Below are 22142 nucleotides of genomic sequence, written 5' to 3' on the forward strand. Positions count from 1 at the left end.
GGAGAAAGAAGAGAGGGGGAGAAAGAAGAGAGGGGGAGAAAGAAGAGAGGGGGAGAAAGAAGAGAGGGGGAGAAAGAAGAGAGGGGGAGAAAGAAGAGAGGGGGAGAAAGAAGAGAGGGGGAGAAAGAAGAGAGGGGGAGAAAGAAGAGAGGGGGAGAAAGAAGAGAGGGGGAGAAAGAAGAGAGGGGGAGAAAGAAGAGAGGGGGAGAAAGAAGAGAGGGGGAGAAAGAAGAGAGGGGGAGAAAGAAGAGAGGGGGAGAAAGAAGAGAGGGGGAGAAAGAAGAGAGGGGGAGAAAGAAGAGAGGGGGAGAAGAGGACAGAGTCACTGTGGGACAGTACCCATAACCACCTTCGTCTGTACGGCCCAGGCTGGCCATTAATCCAGCCTTTTGAACACGAGAGGCTCCCAGTCCCTGACACAACAGCCACCCGCCCAGGCAGCCAGCACAACGGAAGGCTCAAACCAAAGACAAGTGATCAATATTCAAAGAGATCAGAGCAGCACTTAAGTATTTCTATCTTTTTAAGCTTCTACCCCTCAAGTGTTTAATTTTTTATACAATGCTATCGAGGGAAACCACAGGAAGAACCAAACTCATTTAATCAACCTAATCAAAACACTGCTCTTCAGAGAGAGTAAAGTTTGGAGCAGTGTGATTAAACACAACCCTCTCAATAGGGAATGACTGGAGAGGTTTCCAGTTTCTCTTACCTGTAAGGAGGGAACATGCGCTATCCTTTTCTGCACGACGGTGCTGGTGGTCTTTGAAGCCATCCCAGCTAAGGTGCAAGCCTTCAGAGACAGGGTGGGTGCTTCAGAGTCATTGGAGGGTGGGACACTCTTGCCAGGAACAGACATCTTGCTACTAGCGAGGCCTGCAAGAAACAGAAAATATTTTGAGGTAGAAATCCTGTCACTTGGCTGCAAGTTCCCAGAATGAACTTACTATGACAGGTCCATGCTGTAAGCTGTGATTTTACCACCTTCCAGGCAAGGACGAAGGAACCTTCCGCCAGAAAACTTGCCTTGTTTCTGTTTGGTTTGGGGGAACTGAGTCAGCAGTTTAAAAAGTTAACCCTGTCAGCTACAACGCACTAAGTGCCAATAATGTCAGCTCTGAGTCCTCCCAACCACAAAGGGACACCAATTAGCGATAATTAGCACTTCCCTCCTGTTTGTGCCACCTCTGAAGGGTTGAAGCGAAGAGCAAGTGAGAAGCAAACAGGGTCCAAGGAAGAAATGAAAAAAGAAGAGGCTGAAGTGAGGGAAGCAAGGTGAGAGAGACAGGAGAACAAGGTGATACGCAAGTCTGGCCTTTAAGACCAGGATGGAGCTTCTCAGGCAAAAGCTCTTCCAATGGCCACTCTCGGCAAAGATTCAAGCCACGGCCAATGCTACACAACTTCTGATAGCTTCACACCTGCTAGGGAGAAGCCTAAACAGAAGACAGCGTCTTTTAACAGGGGGAAGGACAGGACAGCACTGACAAACAACGCCGCTGGCTTACTTTGCTTGGCTGCTGCAGAAAAGGCTGCATTTGGCACATGTGCAATCCTCTTCTTTTCTCCTGGCAAAGAAAGAGAGGCCTTTTGAACGGCCACAGCCAGCTGTGCCGCCTGCTGCTGAGCCAGCTGGATCCTCTGGTAACAGACCTCCTGTGCGGTGGGCGGGCGGTACGGCCGCACTACGGGCTTGCTCGGGACCTCTGCCTGCACAGACACAAAAAGGTTTTAGAGCCAGCAGACTCACCTGCTCAATCCCCACTTTCTGGCTTCCACTCACCCAAGAAAGGTCCTTTGTCCTCAACTCCTCTCTGTTAGCAAATACAGGGTTTTGAAGGAAGATGCCAACCATCATCCAGAACAAAATATTTGTCACCCATAATGATTCACCCTCTGACAAGGCCTCCCTGCACTCTGGCACATTCCTAAATTGGTAGGTGGCATCTAAACTGCTTGTTTAACGACATGATGTGCCCTGTACCTAACCTACCTCCGAACTCGATACGCTCAGTTCTACAGTCTTGCACTAGAAAATTAATCTGCCTACTGCATACTTCTTCAGTTTATATCGCAACGAAAAAACAACCAACTTTCCCCTATACCACTTTGCTGAGTTTTACAAGCCTCTTTCTCCCCGCCTTTCCTTTGCTGAAGAACCAGTGCCATCTACCCTTAGAATCAGTCATGGAAAGGTTTGGGTTAGAATGGATCTTAAAGCCCATCCAGTTCCACCCCCTGCCATGGGCAGGGACATCTCCCACTGGATCAGGGGCTCCAAGCCCCATCCAACCTGGCCTGGAACCCCTCCAAGGATGGGGCAGCCACCACTGCTCTGGGCAACCTGGGCCAGGGCCTCCCCATCCTCACAGCAAAACATTTCTTCCTGAGATCTCATCTCCATCTCCCCTCTTGCAGCTCCAAACCGTTCCCCCTCGTCCTATCCCTGACCTCCTGATCAAGGGCCCCTTCCCAGCTTTCCTGGAGCCCCTTTCAGCACTGGAAGCTGCTCTAAGGTCTCCCTGGAGCCTTCTCTTCTCCAGGCTGAACAACCCCAACTCTCCCAGTGTGGCCTCATACAGGAGGTTCTCCAGCCCTCAGATCACCTCCATGGTCTCCTTTGCACTCGCTCCAACAACTCCATGTCCTTCCTGTGCTGCGGACTCCAGAACTGGACACAGGCTCCAGGTGGGGTCTCACCAGAGCGGAGCAGAGAGGCAGAATCCTCTCCCTCGAGCAGCTCACACTGCTTTTGAGGTAGCCCAGGATACAGTTGGCTTTTTCTTTTCTTCCCCTCGCATTACGGCCGCTCCCCACCTCTTAGTAACCTTGGCTCAGGTCTCTCATTCCTATAACTACTTAAAAGTCTCACATATTTGTACACATGGGATTAGAGCATTACCTAAACTGAGCTCTGAATTTGAAACAGGCTCTGTCCCTGCCTGCTTCTGGAGGCATTTCACTACCACAGCCGTTACCAGCACAAACAAGTTACACATGCATTTCCTTTGATGTCCAAATTCAGGTTGCAGGAAAGGTGCCAGAAATTATGTCAGCAAAGAGAGAAGTTTTGTAGCAGCAGAAGTACAAGAGAAGCAGCAGTCGTATAAACTTTGCTACACTCGCAACAACCTTTGAAATCTGAGAAAGAGGCCTCCCCACCTGAAATGCCTCTGAGCCAGGCGCGCTCGCGCAGCCCATGTGATACACAGCGTTTTGGAGACCGCAAATTGGGGGCAAGCTGGCACCTCCTGCATTCCTGGTCTCTGATGGTGACACCAGTTTCTGGATACCAAAGTGAGTGCAGTCGGCCATTAGACAATAATTACAGACTCCCATGCAGGACCGGACACTCATTTTCTGCCTCACCTTCCATTCCTTTGGCCCCCAACAATCAACGCAGAACTCAGCTCCCTCCCCTTCTGCTTTGCTCAGTCCCTGAGCTATAAATCACAAGCAAGATTGAGCAAATATTCCACTTGGAAGGAGAGCACAAGCCTTAACTCTGCACATAAAAGCAGCAGTTTGGGTCTTAAAGCACTTCCTGAACAGATCTGGCAGCAGCGCAGAGCCGAGATATTCCCGGGAAGGCACGTCCCAGTGCGGACGCACAGCAGCTGCTGCTGAGCACACCAGGTCATCTCTGTTTGCCCATGCGAGGGAGGCTCCCATCTTTGGAAAGCATTTTGGGATCAGTTGTCACATTAAGAAAACGTATTTAAAGATTTGTACGCATCTAAAAGGCAACTATTTACAATAAATATTTGAGTTAGTGAATTTCCAACCCATTTGCTTCAGTCTCTTATCTCTTCACTTTGGAAGAAAGGGCTCTTATCAAAGCACATGAACTGGCTGAAGATATGTAGTTAAATAAAAAACGTTGTATTGACCTCAGGGCTTCAAATTATTAAAAGCAAAGAAACCTTTTCCAGCAGAGAGGAAAGGAAGAACAATTAATTTGGACTACACAGCTCAGATCAGTGCTTAAGTCTCCATTCTTATCCTGCTAGAATAGAACATAAAAACTGACTAATCTGCGCGTGGCACCTGGAGGGAAACACATTAAACCCTCAGAGAAAACATGAATTAAAATCCCTGTGAGAAAGAAATAAAAAAATCAGAATGTCTTTCTTGCTTTTTTTTTTCCCTCTATTTTTCTCCTCTGTATTTAAAGTATTTTCACAATTGTGGAAGAAAAGGATCGAACAAGATGCTGCTGCTATCTCGGCTCAGACAGAATAGATCCAAGGGGATGGTTTTAAACAGCTTTTAGGTGCACAAGACAAAGAAAAGCACCATCAGACACTGACTGACCTCGTGTCCAGCTAATTTTTATCTGAGCGATTGAATGAAGTTATTCTGTAGAAAAATTAACATCTCCATCTATCCCAGTGAGTTACAAGGTGCAGAATCCATTTACTCTTCCACAGCTGACCCTTGGTAAGCTTTGAAATCAGAAAAGGTAGGGAAGAAATCCAAAACAGACTGATTCCAACGCAAACAACCCTTACATCTGAACCCAAGGCTGCATCATTTTCCAGTGTCATTAACACGGCAGAGAATCCTCACTTTAAAGAATTTAATGTTTTGCTTCTAAAGCTGCACTTACATTTCCTTGTTTGACAAGATGAGAGATCCTTCTTTTTTGGCCAGGAAACAAGGTAGTTAAATTCTCTTCTGTCTTTTCTTCATTTCCTTCCTCTTTGGATGGCTGGAAAACAAAAGAACAAGCTTCCAAAACTGAATAGACTTGAAGATCCCTCTCAAAGAGGAGATCTGGAAAGGCTCCTTTTGGGTTAACAAGAAAGGCCCTGCAGGTGACAGGTGAGAACATGTGCTCAGCTGCTGAACTTCCGAAACAAACCTTTTTTCGAACCCAGGGGCCACCAATGACACCGATGAACAGTAGCGTTAGGGTTCCCACCCTGAGCTGGGCACTCAGCACCACTGGCATAACTGGAGACAGCCCCTACCCACCACAAGAGCCCTGAACGCCCTTCTCTAGCCACTCCCACCCCTCCCCTGTCATAGCACTCTTAAAATCGCAGGGGGATGAGGTATTTTTTGGTAGGAACGTGGGAGCTGACTCATTTTCTGCCTCTGTACAATGTGCTGCCAGAGCAGGGCCTGAAACCCTGCTCAACTCCCAAGCCCACTGCCCCTGCTCCACGTAGAATCACAGAATCGTTAAGGTTGGAAAAAACCTCCAAGTCCAACTGTCAACCCAACACCCCCATCTCTACTAAACCACGTCCTGAAGTGCCACAGCCACATGTTATTTTAACCCCTCCAGGGATGGAGACACCCCCAGTGCCCTGGGCAGCCTCTGCCAGGGCTTCACTACTCTGTCAGGAAAAAATCCAACTTAAGCCTCCCCTGGTGCAACTTGAGGCGATTTCCTCTCCTCCCATCGCTTGTTACTTGGGAGAAGAAGGGAAATGTTTCTCTGCAGTTTTTTCCACAGCCGCATCCGCAGAAAGATTGCACTGACAAATCCCCAGGTCTCACACTTGGACGACCAGAAACCCAGGAGGGATAACAGCACCTCTAAACTACAACTGCGACATAGCAAGCGTCTAGGACTCACTCCTGGGCCAAAGGGACCACTTTAAACTCTTCCTGGAATTTGACTTGGCTGCATTCATACAAAACATCCTTCAGTAGTTTATTCTAGTTGCTCTCCAGTCAATCTGGCTTTCAGTTTTCCAACACAACTCCTGGCAAAGCTCTAAGCAGAGATGAACCTGCTGGGGGCTGGATTTGGGGATGAGTTCAAACTCTGCTTAGGCTGAGCTCCTGTTCCTCACCACCAGGGCATTTGGGATGAGCACTTCACCCTCAATTACTTCGCTCTCTAGGAACTCGGTAACTCTGTTAATTCAGTTACATCCCTAATAAACTTGCCCACAGACCAATCCTTCCCGATGAAATAACACCACGCTGCCCACACAAATCTTTCCTCCAGACTCATGCATCCCAGAGACCAAACTACACCGGTTCCAGCTACAGCTTCCATAAACAAATAGCATCATGGAATGGTTTGGGTTGGAAGGGATCTCAAAGCCCATCCAGTTCCAGCCCCTGCCATGGATCAGGGCCTCCAAGCCCCATCCAACCTGGCCTTGAACACCTCCAGGGATGGGGCAGCCACCGCTGCTCTGGGCAACCTGGGCCAGGGCCTCACCACCCTCACAGAAAAACATTTCTTCCTAAAAATCTCATCTCAATCTCCCCTCTTCCAGCTCCAAACTGTTCCCCCTTGTCCCATCCCTGCCCTACCTGACCAAGAGCCCCTCCCCAGCTTTCCTGGAGCCCCTTTCAGCACTGGAAGCTGCTCTAAGGTCTCCCTGCAGCCTTCTCCTCCCCAGCCTGAATAACCCCGATGTCCCGTGACCGATCCCACACAGCAGAAACACAGCAGGGAAGCAGGACCCTGCTTACAAACACCCACCCACCAGAGCAGGAGTTTTAGTGCAGGTGCAAAAGGTAAAAGAGGAGCGAAGGGAACACCCTGGGCTGCTGAGAGCAGAACATCCCCGCTCGCTCCACATCCGAGTTCACTGTTTGCAGCCCCTGGTTAAGCGCTTTCTACCCATTTGGAATCATCCCGTATTTTGAAAGCTCCAAACAGATTCATTTATTCCACTATAATTTGTGTGCCTTTAAAGTATTTTCAGTTAAAACAAGCAATTTGATGAAACAGAGCCAAAAATAAAGCACTTGTTCCTTGCTAGGAATTATACTAAATACTGAGAAAAGAAAGCTGAATTTTAAACAAACAAAAATCAAGTAATGCTTAATAGTTCAGAAGAAAATCATTACACTCAACTGCTTTATAGAGTTTCTTCTATCCAGGTATTTCATACAAGTGTGGAAAGGGTCTTGCCAGCAGCATAGACTCCTCTCAGAACACATTGAGGACATCATGGCAACGGGAAGGTCAGCAGAAACCTCTAAATAGTTCCATTATTCTTTACAAAAGATGAGCTCTGCTCCCGGTGCCCACTCTGTCCTCCACAGACACAGTCATGCGTGGAACAACTTTGTTCACGGCCCACCCAGCTAACAAAAGCCTGAAACCCAGCACCAATTCCTGATGCTGTTTTTGGAACAAAAGTCAACCACCAAACCTACCAGGAGAAACAGCCTTTCCACCACGCAGTCACGTGGTTCCTGCTGCGCTCATCGTGCCCCTCTCTTCAATTAATAATCATAAAAGTTGGAAGGGACCTCAAAGCCCATCCAGTTCCAACCCCCTGCCATGGGCAGGGACACCTCCCACTGGATCAGGGGCTCCAAGCCCCATCCAACCTGGCCTGGAACCCCTCCAAGGATGGCACAGCCACCACTGCTCTGGGCAACCTGTTCCAGGGCCTCCCCACCCTCACAGAAAAGCATTTCTTCCCAAGAGCTCATCTCAATCTCTCCTCTTGCAGCTTAAAACCATTCCCCCTCGTCCTATCCCTGCACTCCCTGAAAAAGAGCAATTAAATGTACACGACCAATATGATTTAGAGTCTACAGCAGAAAGGAAAGAAGACGGTAGGGAAACAGAGCTTTCCTCCAGCCACTTGTGTCACCCCCTCTATCCTCGTATGAGGCAGCCACCACTGCTCTGGGCAACCTGTTCCATGGCCTCCCCACCCTCACAGCAAAACATTTCTTCCTAAAAATCTCATCTCAACCTCCCCTCTTTCAGCTGCAAACCATTCCCTCCTATCCCTGCCCTCCCTCAACAAGAGCCCCTCCCCAACTTTCCTGTAGACTTACTTGTGCCAACACATTGTCCTGGTTCTACTTGCCACTACGTTCCTAAAGGTAAGCTGCAACAAGAAGGCATCGCCCAGGTTAGCAAAGTTGGATAAGCTGTGAACACCCACCGCATACGCTCTGAAGTCTTTTCTCCAGGTTCCATGGTTCTTAGGCCAGATGGAGACAGAATTGACAACCTCGAAAGCTAAAGGCCTTCCACACAAAAGGTCACTGAATCCTTATATCTCACAGCAACTTTCAACCCAGAAGCTAGATTCAGGTGTAAGCGCTTCAAACCACTCAGTCATGACAAGGATGAGATTCTTCCAGCATACGGAATCTCCCTCTTCAGCTACTTGAAATACACAACATTGCTAAACTAAACCAGAATCCTTTCAGATTTAGATGTGAAAGAAACAGCCAACCCAAACCAGCATTACCTGTTTCCCCAGCCTTCCCTTGTCTTCAGTTTTCACATCTGTAGATTCATTAAAAATCCTGAGACACTCTTCCATTGGATCGGACTCAAAGTCCAAGTCTTTCTCAAGGATGGAATAATCAATGTCATCAGATGTTGAGGAAGATGATGACGACTTTGACAATTTAGAGCGCTTCACTTTCTTTGCCCCTTCATTTTCACTTTCAGAGTCTGAACTAGAGTCATCATCGTCTGAGTCGGAGCTCACATCAAGTAATGTGGATGGCAAAGGCCGGCCTTTGTCATTGTCATCTCCACTCTCATCACCAAACAGGTCAACGTGACTCAAACTCCGCTGCTTCCGACCCTCCTTTGGATCTTTGTCTGTAGAACCGACCTTTTCTTTCTTTCGCTCCAGTGCTGGTGTCTTGGTCCCTTTGTCTTTGCTTTTATGACCAGAGGTTTCCTTGCCATTTTTCACCTCAGCCGTTTTCACCTTGGAGTCTTTCTTGTTGCTCCCCAGCTTCTCCACACCAGAGCCTTTGCCGACACTCTCACTCTTGCTTTTCCCTGAACCACTGCTGCTGGACTTGGATTTTTCCTTCTTAAGCTCATCTACTTTTTCTGATTTGTGTTTTTCAGGTTTCTTTAAACTCCCATCACTTTTCACTTTGCCACTTTTATCTTTGCTGCTTTTCTCTTCATTCTTGGCTTTTACTTTTTCTTCTTTCTTGAACACTTTGTCTTTTTCTGTACTTTTACTTTTCTCCTTCTTACCACCCTCGCCAAGACCAGGTGCTTTAATAACATCGGATTTCTTCCTTTTCGTTTTGTCTTTTGAGTCTTTGTTTTTATTTTCAATTTCCTGGTCCTTCTTCCCAGAACACATTTTCACCATTTTTGCATTCTTGGCTGCTATGTTTCTTTCAAGATTTTTCAATGAACTTGGAAGGTCTTCCACGTCACGTTGCGCTGCCACTTCTTTGCTATCCTGGGAAGGAAAATCATCCAGTTTGGTGCTCTGTTCTTTACTGGATAACCCGTCGTTTGATTCACTTTCCGAACCGCCTCTTGACCGTGAGCTAACAGAAGGCGGCTTATATTCCGCATCAGCCTCATCTTCGGAGGAAGAGAACCTGGCACACACTTCATCGTCATCGGGTGCTTCACAGAGCTTCTTTCGCGACGGAGAATAGGATTCCTCATAACTAGGCACCCTACCCCTCTTAGACCCCTTTGACTCCTTTGTTGTGGCTTTGCTCAAAAGCCTGGCTGAGTAATTTGAAAGCGGGTCATATTCCAAGTCTGTAGAAGGCTTAGAGTCATCAATTACGTATTTATTATTAGTGACAGTGCTACTGTATTTTTTATTCTGTACTACAGCCTTGGGAACATATTCTAGTGAGCTTCCTTTCGATCGGGAAGCATCCAAAGTGTATTTACTTGACCGGCTAGCAGCAGCGAGAGGAGTAGGGTTGTAGTCAGAGTTATTATTAAAGTTGTAGCTACCTGGATTATATTCTAAGGAGGCAAACGAATCATTTTCTGTCCCAGCAACAGACGTATTTGAAATGAGTGAGGAGGCCTCTGAAGCACTCAACTCCTTTGTCGTTTCTAGCAGCTCCTCATACTTTTTCTGCTCTCTCTCCACTTCGTTTTTGACTGCCTCGATGGCCTTGTTGACCAGCTCCAGCTCCAGAATACCGGGTGCTACATCTCTAATGTCAGATAAGGCACCATCCTCCGTCTCCAGCGAGTGCCTCGGAAGCTCTGGATTGTAGGGATCATAGCCTCGTTCTGTAAAAGAAAAGCAAAAAATAATTTACAGCCCACAACTGAGGTAACACATTCTCTGGAGTAAAATTTGAAAAAGCTCTTTTTAAGGCCTGCTGTCATGAAAAACCAGTACTGAAAGACACTACCAAAAAACAGACTCTCATCATCACAGATCAAGAGTTTGGTACCAAAACCCATCAGTGACATTGCCTGGCATTCTCAGAAAGGACGTGGAGCTGTTGGACCGAGTCCAGAGGAGGCCACGGAGATGATCCAAGGGCTGGAGAACCTCCCGTACGAGGACAGACTGAGAGAGTTGGGGTTGTTCAGCCTGGAGAAGAGAAGGCCCTGGGGAGACCTTAGAGCAGCTTCCAGTGCTGAAAGGGGCTCCAGGAAAGCTGGGGAGGGGCTCTGGATCAGGGAGGGAAGGGATAGGATGAGGGGAAACAGTTTTGAGCTGCAAGAGGGGAGATTGAGAGGAAATCTTAGGGAGAAATGTTTTTCTGTGAGGGTGGGGAGGCCGTGGAACAGGTTGCCCAGAGCAGTGGTGGCTGCCTCATCCCTGGAGGGGTTCAAGGCCAGGTTGGATGGGGCTTGGAGCCCCTGATCCAGTGGGAGGTGTCCCTGCCCATGGCAGGGGGTGGAACTGGATGGGCTTTGAGGTCCTTTCCAACCCAAACCATTCCATGATTCTATGATTCAGCAGCAAGCATGTGGCTAGGCTGGATTTTACAGGGTATTCCTGGGCCTTCAGGACTAAAGATCTGTTAACAAAACGCTTTTATTAATCACAGAAAAGCTCTATAAATTAAATGTTCTTCAGGGTACTAAAGAATAATCACTGTATCAGGAGGAGTTGAGTATGCACAGAATTAGCTGCTTAATTCAATGAAGTGAGAAGGAAAGAAAGAGGATTCCGGTACGAAAACTGTGGATTAGGTTCTCATTTATCGGTGCCAATGCCCAAAGCCCTCTGAAAGCCTCCAATATCCCTCAAAGCTCCATGTTTCAGCTGCAGAAAAACCAGTTTTATTTGGCCTGACAACCCGAGTGCTGCTAATAGGAAAAACTTACCCGTACAAAGGGAACCCGAGCACACAGAACAGCAACCGGGACAGGAACACCAGACCAGAACTCCAACTGGACATTTCTCTTTCCAGCCTAGTCCTTCTGGCAGCCTCTCACACACAGGCAGTTCCAGGACAACAGGACACACTTGGACCGTGCTGCACAGCTCTTCTGACCACAGCTCTACAGGAGAGCTCTTGGTGAGTGACAGCCCACGCTATGGAACCATACAGAAATGCCAAAAGAACCCATCCACAACGCAACCTACAACTGGAGAGTCTCACACCTGGATTAGGTTGCTCCAAGCCCCATCCAACCTGGCCTTCAACACCTCCAGGCATGGGGCAGCCACCATTGCTCTGGGCAACCTAGGCCAGAGCCTCCCCACCCTCATCGTTAAGAATTTCTTCCTAATGTCTAACGCAAATCTTCCCTCTTCCAATTTAATTCCCTCTTATCACTTCCAAGCCCTTAGAAAAAGTCCCTCCCCAGCTTTCCTTGAGCCCCTTTCAGGACTGGAAGCTGCTCTAAGGTCTCCCTGGAGCCTTCTCCTCTCCAGGCTAAACAACCCCAACTCTCTCAGCCTGTCCTCAGAGCAGAGGTGCTCCACCCCTTCGATCATCTCCGGGGACTCCTCTGGACCCATTCCAACATTTCCATGTCCCTTCTTACATTCGGGATTTCAGAAGTGGACACAGGGCTCCAGGTGGGGTCTCATGAGAATGGAGTAAAGGGTAAGAATCCCCTCCCTCGCTCTGATGACCACACTTCCTTATCTACCTCAGAGGTATCAAACAGTCCTTCTAAGACACAAAAAGGAGAAGTTAATAGCAACACTACACAACACAAGTGATAAACTTACGTAGGATTTCAGCGAACAATTTATTTAACCAAGAACACTTCAGAACACACCAAAATGAACTGCGCTTAAACCGGCCGTTTCAGCACAGAGAAACACAAACCAAGATTTTTCAAATAAACCAAGGTTGATTATTTTTTTTCCTGGCTTTTTCTTTGTTTTCCTGATGATATCGGTTCTGGGAAACAAGGCCTTGGTTCGGAGGCAGAGCTAGTGTATTATAGAGCTTCTATAAGCCAGCAACTCCTTGCTGTACACTGGTCCTTCCAGTTTGTGCAACAGGCAACAACAGCAAACAAACGCTGACATTGAATGAATAATGTGAGGACAAGGTCACCTGTTTGATGTTAGAACTTACTTTACAGTGAATCATTCTGGAGAAAGAGAGGTCTTTTCTCAGGCTCCCTACCAGAACACATATTTCAGATGCTTTAAACAGAGAAAAGCCCAAAATATGACAGGTACTGGTCGCTGTGAACCTGCGGGTTTGGGAAGAAGAGCCAAGCTGTTGGAAGCTCTTGGGATATGGAGGTCAACCACCTTCTTCCAGATAAGACAGAGATGCCAAGGAGGAACTGCTGCTAAAAGGGAGGCAAAAATGAAAAGCTCTCAAGCCAATGGCAATGAGGATGTCAAAACGGAAAGATCTGCTCGCCAAACGGGAAGGACCCACTGCTGCCAAAGTCACCCATTCTCCTGGGTCACTTGGAGCCAGCTATAAAAGACGCATTCAACCAGAGGTGAGAAAGGTGAAAGCTGTTGGGAGACCTTTTTAGAGAAGGAAAAAAAAAGGCATTTTTATTTGAACATCATCAGAACAGCTTTGTTAGCTTAACAGCTTGCCTGTGTTTGCTGTGCCAGTACTCGGCAAATGGGAAACCTCTGCGATTGCAGAAAAATTATCACCCCTGGAAAATTTTTTTGGAGCTTTTCAGTTAATGCTTCATGGAAGAGACAGCAGTTTCTAAAGAACAAACTGTTTTGTAAAGGTTCTGCCGGCAGGATGGGCTTTGCTCCTCTTCAGAATTAAACAGTGTGCAAGAAATGGCAGGGTTTGGCGCAGACCTCATTTCTGAGCACCTAGAGCAAATTTCCAACTTAAATGATAATATCCTTGGAAATTATTAACACAATTATTACTTAGAAATAATTAACACTGAGATTCAAAATAGTACATTTCATAATTATCCAGGGTAAACGGGTTAGGAGGGCAAGGAAGAGGAGCTGAGAGAAATGGTTCACCCACTTTAAGTAGAATCATTAGAGCCAGTGTTCTTTTTTTTTTTTTGCTCCTTCTTTCCCTTTTTAAATACTAAATTTAATTATTAAAATTAAGTATTAAAAGCATCGAGAACCTTGTTCTGATCTGGGAAGCAAGGTCTGAGAGGTACTACTGCCAAGCTGGCCTCTCCCTGCATATTAAAGTCCATCAGAGGCACCTGATGCCACAGCATCAGAGCACATCATGAACCCACATGGTCATTTCTTCAGTGGAAAAAAGGAAGCAAATACGAGACAAGAAAGTCTTATATTAGCAAGGCTGAGAACAGTCTGACAGTCATCCCTCCCGCTGTGGTATTTTTAAGCCTGCTGTGAGAAAGGCTGTTCATGTTAGGGTACGGTTTCTCCAGGTGTTGTCAGCCAACGCAAGCTCTCAGGGCTGCCCTAATGCTCTCTCCACAGCTGTTCTTCACCAGAGAGTGTCCCAGCTGGCAGGAGGACAGATGGATCACGCCAAGGAACAAGAGCAGACAGCCACCAGTTGCACGAGCCTAAGCCATTTCCTCAGTTCAGCCACCCAAGACTGTGGACAGAGAGAAGAGACCTTCCGGCATGAGGGTGGGGAGGCCCTGGCCCAGGTTGCCCAGAGCAGTGGTGGCTGCCCCATCCCTGGAGGTGTTGAAGGCCAGGTTGGACGGGGCTTGGAGCAACCAGATCCAGTAGGAGGTGTCCCTGTCCATGGCAGGGGGTGGACTTTGGGGTCCCTTCCAACCCAAATCATTCCATCATTCCATCATTCCGTGACCTTCCCAAGTGGACATAATCCAGCACAGAAGCAGCTCTATTGCGGGCCGTGACACTCTCGAGCAAGCAGTGTCATCACAGAACGACTCGCTTGGGTAGGAAACTCATTTTGGCCAGAATACGTTAGGGCACAGCCCTCAAAGCAATGTCCAGGCAAACATCACAGACCTCATTTCATTCAGGAAAATACAACTTGGGCAGTTTTGCCCCCGACACAGCAGAAGCAGCATCTCAAAGGTCCTCAAGCCTACTCAGTACGGTAGCTACACCCTCATGAAGCCTCATAGACAGTCGCAGAGGACAGCTGGGACGGCTTCACACAGCAACACTAGTTAAACACAAAGATGCAAAAGCCAAAACCAGACAGTCTGGTCCATGCAAAACCATCATTTCCATTCCTCTATCACCACAGCAATTTACAGTCCTGTCACTCTGGTGCTAAAGCAACCATGGTGGGCAAAGACCAGCCGAGGCTGTCAAAATCTGTGCTAAATGTAATGTTTTCCTAAAGGGAAATCGCACCATTGGCACCTTTCACCCATCCCCTAGGAAGGGACACAAGGAACATCACCGGAGAGGAGAAGAAAGCAAAGGCTGCCACTCCAAACATCATGACTGCTCCCTAGGCTGCTGCCCCGGCCCCACCGCTTGTCACCACCAGGGGCTAGAAGGCATCTCACCATTTTAAACGCCACGATATAATAACCTGGATACTCAATGTTCGGATTCTTTGGATTTCCTCTCTCTCATTTTATCTTTAAAGTTACTCATCAACATACAAGAAAAGCTGAAATTCTGTTAGGGGAAAAAAAACCAAGAATCAAGACTTATTTTTTCTGTTCCCGAGAAGAAGACAGATCAGAAAACATTCTGGTCTCTTCAAGTGCTAGTTAAAACTAAGGATGTACTCCTGAACTTAAATAGCAGAGCAAACCTAGTCGAAGAAACAGCAGAACAAAACTAAGTACTTTAAAAGACTGGTGTTTTCCTTTCTCTGTTCAGCCTTGAAAACTTTCTTTGAGCAGCACTGTAGCTGCTCCTCACCCACCATTCCCTTAATATTCAGCCTTGCTCTGGCTTGCTCAAGATAAGACAGGTCGTGAGGTGATATTTCTTTAACTATTTCGGGTGAAGATTTCCAATTTATGGTGAAAAAAACCAAACCCATCAAAATTTCAATACAAGTGGGCACTTTGAGAAAGTTAAAAGCTAAAGAAAAGCACCTTTCCAGCGATATTACGTTGAAAAACTTCAGCTGTGGCTTAAGAAGACTAAAAGCAAAACTTAAAACTGGTTTTAAAACCAGTCGGGCTTCAGGTAACTTAGAAGTCAGATTTAACTCTTTGAGCTCCTTTACGACACCTGCAGCTCAGCAGGCTCCAAACCAGCACACCCAGCACACACAGATCCCCTTTAATAAAAAACCACTCAATCTCACAGAGAAACAACAATCCTTGTGCAATTAAATCCTCAGAAGCAGAGCTGAGTTTTGGCGTAGTCCTTGTATTTCAGGGACAGATGAAACTCTGCGGACTGAAGCCTCCTGTTAAATGAATGGCTCCCACGTGAAAGCCTCTCTCCAGCAGCTTCTCCTTGTACCACAACCCACGCAGACACGAGTTAACTCCACAGCAAGACCAAAAAAGAATTACCTGAGCTCTCCGCGGTTAACAAATATTGCAGATATTTGTTCATGCTGTACTCAAGGCTTTCATTATCTGCTTGGTAGAGCCAAGAGACTCCGGCAAAGGCTTGTGGCACAGGACGGCTGGCCACGTGCTGACACAGCATTTTGTGGGCTACAGAGATAATTAGGGCAGGACTTCCCAACCCCAAGTCCCGCCTTCACCCCCATTTACTCCCAGGTCAGACTGGGTTTTAGTTGAGTGTTGAGGAGCTTTTTGAGTGGTTTCTGCTTTCCTGCTGTCACCTCGGGGGACTTTTTTGACATCGTACTTCCCCCACTCCCCAGCTGTACGTGTTGCTTTTGACTTAATTTGAGCAACGCAAGTTGGGAAGTGGAGTGGTTTCCCAAGCAGCAATGCCCCGGGTGATGCTAAGAAGTCCCTCCCAGCAGCCCACTCCTCACCCAGAGCCACGCACCATCCCACGCTCAATCCCAGCAGGGAAGAAGGCTGCAGAGCGGGGAGAAGCCCCATTCCTGCCTGTCGCTGCCTGCAGCCCTGCTGGTGTGACATGAGCCAACACGCTGCCTCAGCACCTCCAACCCAGCACAGGGCAGCCCAGGAGAGTGGTTTGGGAAAGCCTGCGCTAGGGAATTGTGCTTTCTGCTTCTCCAGCGCTAACCTGGCACTTGTGTTTGACTAGAGAAATCCTGAAAGAACAGCCAACGGGTTCCCATGGCAAAGTGGAGCCCCGGCAGCTCATAAATGCCAGCACAAAGTTAGTGCCTTTGAGAGCCAAGCAGGTTGCAGCACCTTCAGCCTTCAAAATCCATCCGTCTTGACAGGGATTTACTCCCACCTCCTGCTTTCCACAGGTCTGTAACCACAGCAAGGCAGAGCTGCATGCAAACTCAGGCCAGGTTTCCCCTCATCCATGCTGTGCTTGCAGAAGGCTCTACAATCAAACTCTGTGCCAGTCCCCTCCAAAATCCCAAGCCACAGGGCAGCTGCACCTGCCCACCACAGAAAACCTGCCACTACCGACAGAAATCCCTGACTGCTGGAAAGACACCACATCGATTTGCATGAAAAGGCACATACCGATCTTACCACCAAGCAGGCTTTCTATTTTTCATTTCAAAACTCAGTTAAAAAAAACCCATCCACCAGTGATGTTTCAGTTATTACTGTCCCAAAGACAGATGTGGGAGTTAAAAAAAGTAGTCTGGCCAATGCCCCCACACATAATGCATGGCCAAAACCACCTGACACCATACCATCCAAGTGGCCCTCTCTGTGAGGAAAGAGCAGCTGCAGTTTATAAGTCTTCATTTCTGCTCACAGCAAATACAGAAATAAAAGCTCTTTCCCACAAGAAACTCACAGAATCATTAAGGTTGGAAGAGACCTCTAAGCTCATCCAGTCCAACCGTCAGCGATCCCACGTGGCTGCTTTTCAGCTAACGACTTTGAAGAAGGAACAGGTGAAGTGCCTTCCTGCACCAGCACCAGGATCAGCAGAATTGAATCTGAGAAATAGGCCCAAGGATTTCTCTGCTCCTGACCTGGGCAAGGAGGAGCCAAGCAGCGTTAGAGTGGTTTATACAGGCTGAGCAGGGTAAATCACACAGAGGGGAAAAACACCATTGCTGGGCAGTACCACACAGACCCCTCCAGTCCCCTTTCAAAGACGCAAGCAAGATGCACTCTGTGCATCCAAATAGAAAATCCAAACGGGAAGAAAATCACTCTACAAGCTTCAGACCGTACCAAAAAACTGCTGAGCAATTACCAGTACACACGACTCTGGAATAAAGCATTTTGAGGCAGGGAAGCTGAATGTCTGGCTCTGCCCATCACACCAGGATCAGAGCAGACAGAGGAACTCAGACTGGCAGACCTGGACGCAGCTTTCTGCTCCGGCTTCAAAATCATCCACTTGTCAAGCATCTCCTGACAGCCACTGTCAAACCCAGCAAAGCAAAGAGCTGGTTTTCTTCAGGTATTTATGAAGAGATGTATTACGCTTCTTTTATGTCTTTCAGCATGCTCAGGACCTGGACTTTAAAGCTAGACCTATTTTTCCCCTCTACAGCTCTTGAAGAGATGCTTTTAGGACTGAAGGCAGTTCTTCCCTCCTACTTACACAGCATGCTTTCAAAGCACTTCACACGCATTCAATAATCTTTTCATCCTGCTCTGAAGCAGGTGGGTTTTAGTCTTTCTGTAGATGGAAAAAAAGCACTTCAGCCAAGTCAGGATGAGAATTTGCCATCTCCAGATTCCCAGTCCTGCACAGTCCTCACGTCCCGGTTTGAAAACACCACATCAGTGCCCCAGCACTGTCTTCAGCTTCTACCAAGCCCTGAATTTCCACAAGCCTCCAGGGAGCCACACTCTTTTACCACACAGTAAAGACACTGGAATATATTTCCCACGCGAGACATCTCTGAACCCAGCTCCAACGTGCCCTACAGACCAGACACACCACACTGGTTGCCTCCTCAGCTGACGTGTCTGTATTTACTGAGCTGCTTTCAGAGCGGAAGAAATGGGAACGCCGCATGGAAACAACCACAGAAAAAGAAACCTCAGTCCTCCAGCTGCTGCCGATCCCCCATGGAGGCCTCCTCACCCATGTCTCCCAGTGGCTGGAACCATGAGAGAACTGTAGGAAAAGAAAGGAACACTACTCAGGAAGTCTGGAACAGTAAAGAAGGTAAAGAAAAACGGAACAGTGCTACATCCCATTAGTTCCTCTCTCTCCTCTCTCAACTTCCGAGCTGCTCCACTTGGCACATGTCCGCAGCCTCCATTCACCACAGCTGGCAAGGCCAGCTCCAGTCCTCACTTTTCAAAAGCTACTTTTAAGGGTAGGGAAGATCTACTACGAGTTTTGAGGTTCCAAAAACATCAAAGTCCACGTCAGCCTTGAATCAATATGTTTAGCAGGCTGATTCTTTATATGTTACCCTTTTTTCTAGACACTATCCCAGAAAATACACTGTAGCTCTTGGGGTAGGAACTTCCTTGCTTTGGCAAGAAAAAAGGGTTTTAAAGCTTGTTTATCAAGTGACATGATGAAATGGGTCAAATACATCCAAGTGCACTGTTACAAGGTGACTTTAAAACAAGAAAGGCAGTTTCACTGACAGGGAGCAACTTATTCCGGATGGAGAACCCGCTCTGAAGAAGATGGTTGCCTGGTTGGTAGCTAAACTACTGCACCCTCTAGTGTAAATCTTAAGTACATACCTCCAGGCTGGAGGAGCTTCAGGCAGAGGGAAAGACAGAAGCACTTCTAAGTGGGCCCTTTGGATAAAGTCAAGCTCCAGCACTGCTTAAAAAATAACTGCAAAAACATCTTCTGCTCGTAAAAATTCACTTTACACAGCCCTGCTGAGGTCCTGTCTAACAGGAAGCGTTGTGCAACAGGTTTATCACTCGTTTTCCATTTCTCAATCTCTGGATAGAAAGAATGGCTCAAGTCCAACATGAAGCTGCAGTAGAATTTACAGATCCACAGCTCCAATAGCTGCGCTGTTCCTTAGACGCCAGGAGTTTGGGAAACAGGGCAGGAGCAGGCACTGAGCCAGCCAGGGAGAGTGGGAATCTAAGCCTCAGGACGCTGCTTCCTTCACAAGCTGTAGACATTTCACCTAAGAAAACAAGCTCCATGATGATAGCTTTTGTTTTACAGAAGCCAGAGCTTCTCTAGGAGCCGTAACACAGCACGTAAACTGCTCTCACTCCCCAAAGCAAGCTTTCTCTTCTCAGTCACTACCACATCCAAGCCAGGCCTAACAAAATTAGCACTGGGATCATTTCTTTCTTGTCATTCAGCTCTTACACAAACACTTTTCAGCCAGGATTAGAAGCTGTGTGAGCTTTCTCGGTGCCCCAGGTTTTCACGACAGCTCAACCATCGGTTCTCCATTCTGAAAAATCAAAGCCAGCACCAGTATTTATTTAGCACAGCAGCATCCGTTTCAGGTGGCCGAATGAGCAATTCTAGTACCAAAACAGAAACTCGATGGATATTTAAAGCCAAACAGGACTAGTATGCTGAAAGATAAATATAGTATCAAGCACCTCCAGGGCCACCCTAAAGGGTTAGAGGGAGCTTTTCAAATTCAGAAAAACACTGAAAGAGGCAAACACTTTTGCCTTTCAAATACAGTCTCTGTCTGCCACTGACAGCCCCAAGTATGCTTCCTTAATTTTAAATAAAACCACAGTCGTGGTGAGCTGACCCAGTAACCGGGAGACAGGAAAAATCAATCCTTTTCCAAATCTGAATAACACAAAGTTCAGGAAGCACACAAAAAAAAACCATGGCAAGTTGTGCTTTGCTTTGACAACTTCTGCTTCAGGCTGCGAGAGACAAGCATGTAAACCTAGTGGAAATAGCAACCTAGTGGAAATAACAAGGAAAGTAACAAAAAGAAAGTGAGCAGTGTTCTACTAGGGAGAAGAATGAGGGCTTTGCTCTCCAAATAAACAGATCAGCACATGTGTGTAAGTAAAACGATGCGAGTTGATGAAAGAAGGGAGAAGAACAACAGCTCGCTGTCTTTTTTGTGGCTAAGCTTCCTTTGAGAGCATTGGCAGTGCTCAGTGCCTGGCTCATGCCCCTCAGCATATGGGCTCAGCTCACTGCAAGCCCCCTACGCCCCACAGCAGGGTCTGCCTCGCAGCACATATCCCCGCCTGCCCCCAAACCCACTCTGAGGGGCTGGGATGGCACAGCAGTTCTTGGCAGAGGCTGGAAAGCCTGCTCTGACACTTCACTGCCACGTGAGCTGTGCTGCCTGGAGGGACAAAAAAAGGGATGAGAACAGAGCTGCCCTTCTGCAGCCTCTGTCCCCAAGACAGGTTTCCTCAAGCAATGGGACATTTGGGGAAAGTTGCTGCCCAATCCCGTGTGCCAGACGGCAACTGTGGGATCTGATGGACAGTGATGAGTGGACATCCAGCCCTCTCTCACCCAGTGGGGCACAAAACGCCCTTCAATGCAACAAGAGGCGCAGAGCCCAGGCAGGGCTGAGAAAAGCAGATACAGAGCTCAGGGATGAGGGAGACCAAGACAGGATGATGCTGTAGGGTGAAAACGCCCTTCAGATGCAGCAAGAGGCGACAATCATGGGTACAGAGCTCCTGCAGGGCTGAATAGAAGCAGCCACAAGCGCTCAGGAATGAGGGAGAGACCCAGATGGGACGATGCTCTGGGGACACATATCTATCCCTTTCTCACCTAGCGGGGAAGAAAAGGCCCTTCAGAAGCAACAAGAGGTAACAATAGCGGGCGCAGAGCCCAGGCAGGGCTAAGCAGCAGCAAATAACAGAGCTCAGGGATGTGGACTGAGATGTGATGATGCCAACAGCCCTATGGGTTCATTCCACTCAAGAGAGGCTTGGGGGGGGATGACACCTGAGCCCTGCGAGGGGAGAGGAATGACACGAGGCAGAACCAGGCCCTGAAGCATGGGCGGGAGGGGGGATAGAGGCCTGGCCTTGCCAGGGGAAAACCAGGCGGGCAGGGCTGGGGGAGAAGCACGAATCAGAGAAAAGAGAGGCTGATCCAGGCCATGAAACGTAGGGGAGAGAGGGGCCTGGCCTTGTCGGGGAGGGGAAACAGGGAGGGTGTACAATCGGAAGGGGCAGACACGGAGTGTGGGGACACGGGGAGAGGAAGGGTGGGCACAGAGAAAGGGAGGGAGGACAGGGAAAAGGGGAGGCATGGAAAGGAGGGGCGGGGGGCACACGAGGAGGAGAGGGGGACAGGGAACAATGTGAGGGGAAGGAGGGACATGGAGGAAGGGGGAGGGGGGGAAAATGGGGAGAAGAGGGGGAAGGAGAAGGAGGAGAAAGGGAGACATGGGGAGAAGAGGGGTCCGGGAGGCGGGGTGAGGAAGCTCGTGACCTGGGCCCGTACCTGCGCCGCGGCCAGCGGCGGCCTCGCCCCTCGGCGCTGTCGGGGGGTGTCGGAAGTGGCAGTAGGGCCTGCGGCAGGGCGCGTCCCCGCGCGGGCCCCCGGCGATCAGGAAAGGGCAGTCGATGCCGCGGAAATAGCCGGTGGATCTCAGCATGCCGCCAGCTGCGGGGCCGGGGCGAGGAGGAGGAGGAGGCGGCGGGGACGCCCTCCCGCCTCACGGCGCCTCACAGCTCCCACCCCGCCGCCATTTTGGGGCCGCCGGGCCCGCCGAGAGGACCCCGCGACGCCGCTACTCGCGCAGAGCTGCCCAAAGCGCGCCTGAACGGAGCGCAGGGAAATGGGCGGGGCTGCCCAAGGCGCCTGAGCGGAGCGCCGGGAAAGGGGGAGGAGCTTCGGGAGGGGGCGTGGCTATAGGCCGGGGCGAGGCCGGTGAGTGGGCAGAGCTCCGAGAAGGGGGAGAGGCGGGGCTGCGGGAGGGGTGAGGTGTGGGCGGGGTCTAGGAGTGCGCGTGGTTTCCATAAGGGGGCGTGGCTTCAGTGGGCGGGAAAATGCAGCGCTCCGCGAGGGGGCGTGGCTTCAATGGGCGGGGAGAAACGCGGGCGCCATGATGGGGCGCGGCCTCGTAGGGGTCCGTATAGGGCGTTGCTCTGGGGGCGTGGCCTCATCGTGGGCGTGGCCTCAGTG

General features: G+C 48.8%; 1 protein-coding gene across 4 annotated transcripts in view; it reads right to left on the reverse strand.

The window, feature by feature from the left end:
• The window catches only part of REXO1 (RNA exonuclease 1 homolog), a 43877-nt gene extending 22087 nt beyond the window's left edge, over positions 1 to 21790 (reverse strand). For 2 of the 4 annotated variants that reach the window (XR_008447262.1, XM_054050103.1), the window contains exons 1-5: positions 21459 to 21785; positions 8193 to 9967; positions 4610 to 4711; positions 1509 to 1710; positions 713 to 876 (exon numbers count right to left, since the gene is read on the reverse strand). Coding sequence is in view for 2 of the 4 variants with exons in the window: in XM_054050103.1 (XP_053906078.1) it covers positions 713 to 876; positions 1509 to 1710; positions 4610 to 4711; positions 8193 to 9967; positions 21459 to 21612 (2397 nt within the window). In the remaining 2 variants the exon portion in view is untranslated. Of the gene's footprint in view, positions 1 to 712; positions 877 to 1508; positions 1711 to 4609; positions 4712 to 8192; positions 9968 to 15550; positions 15702 to 21458 lie in introns of those variants that run through there. The other 2 variants (XR_008447263.1, XM_009570507.2) reach the window with 2 other exon arrangements.
• Between the last annotated feature and the right edge of the window lie 352 nt (positions 21791 to 22142).

The sequence above is a fragment of the Cuculus canorus genome, chromosome 27 (assembly GCF_017976375.1).
Source record: "Cuculus canorus isolate bCucCan1 chromosome 27, bCucCan1.pri, whole genome shotgun sequence".
Lineage (NCBI taxonomy): Eukaryota > Metazoa > Chordata > Aves > Cuculiformes > Cuculidae > Cuculus > Cuculus canorus.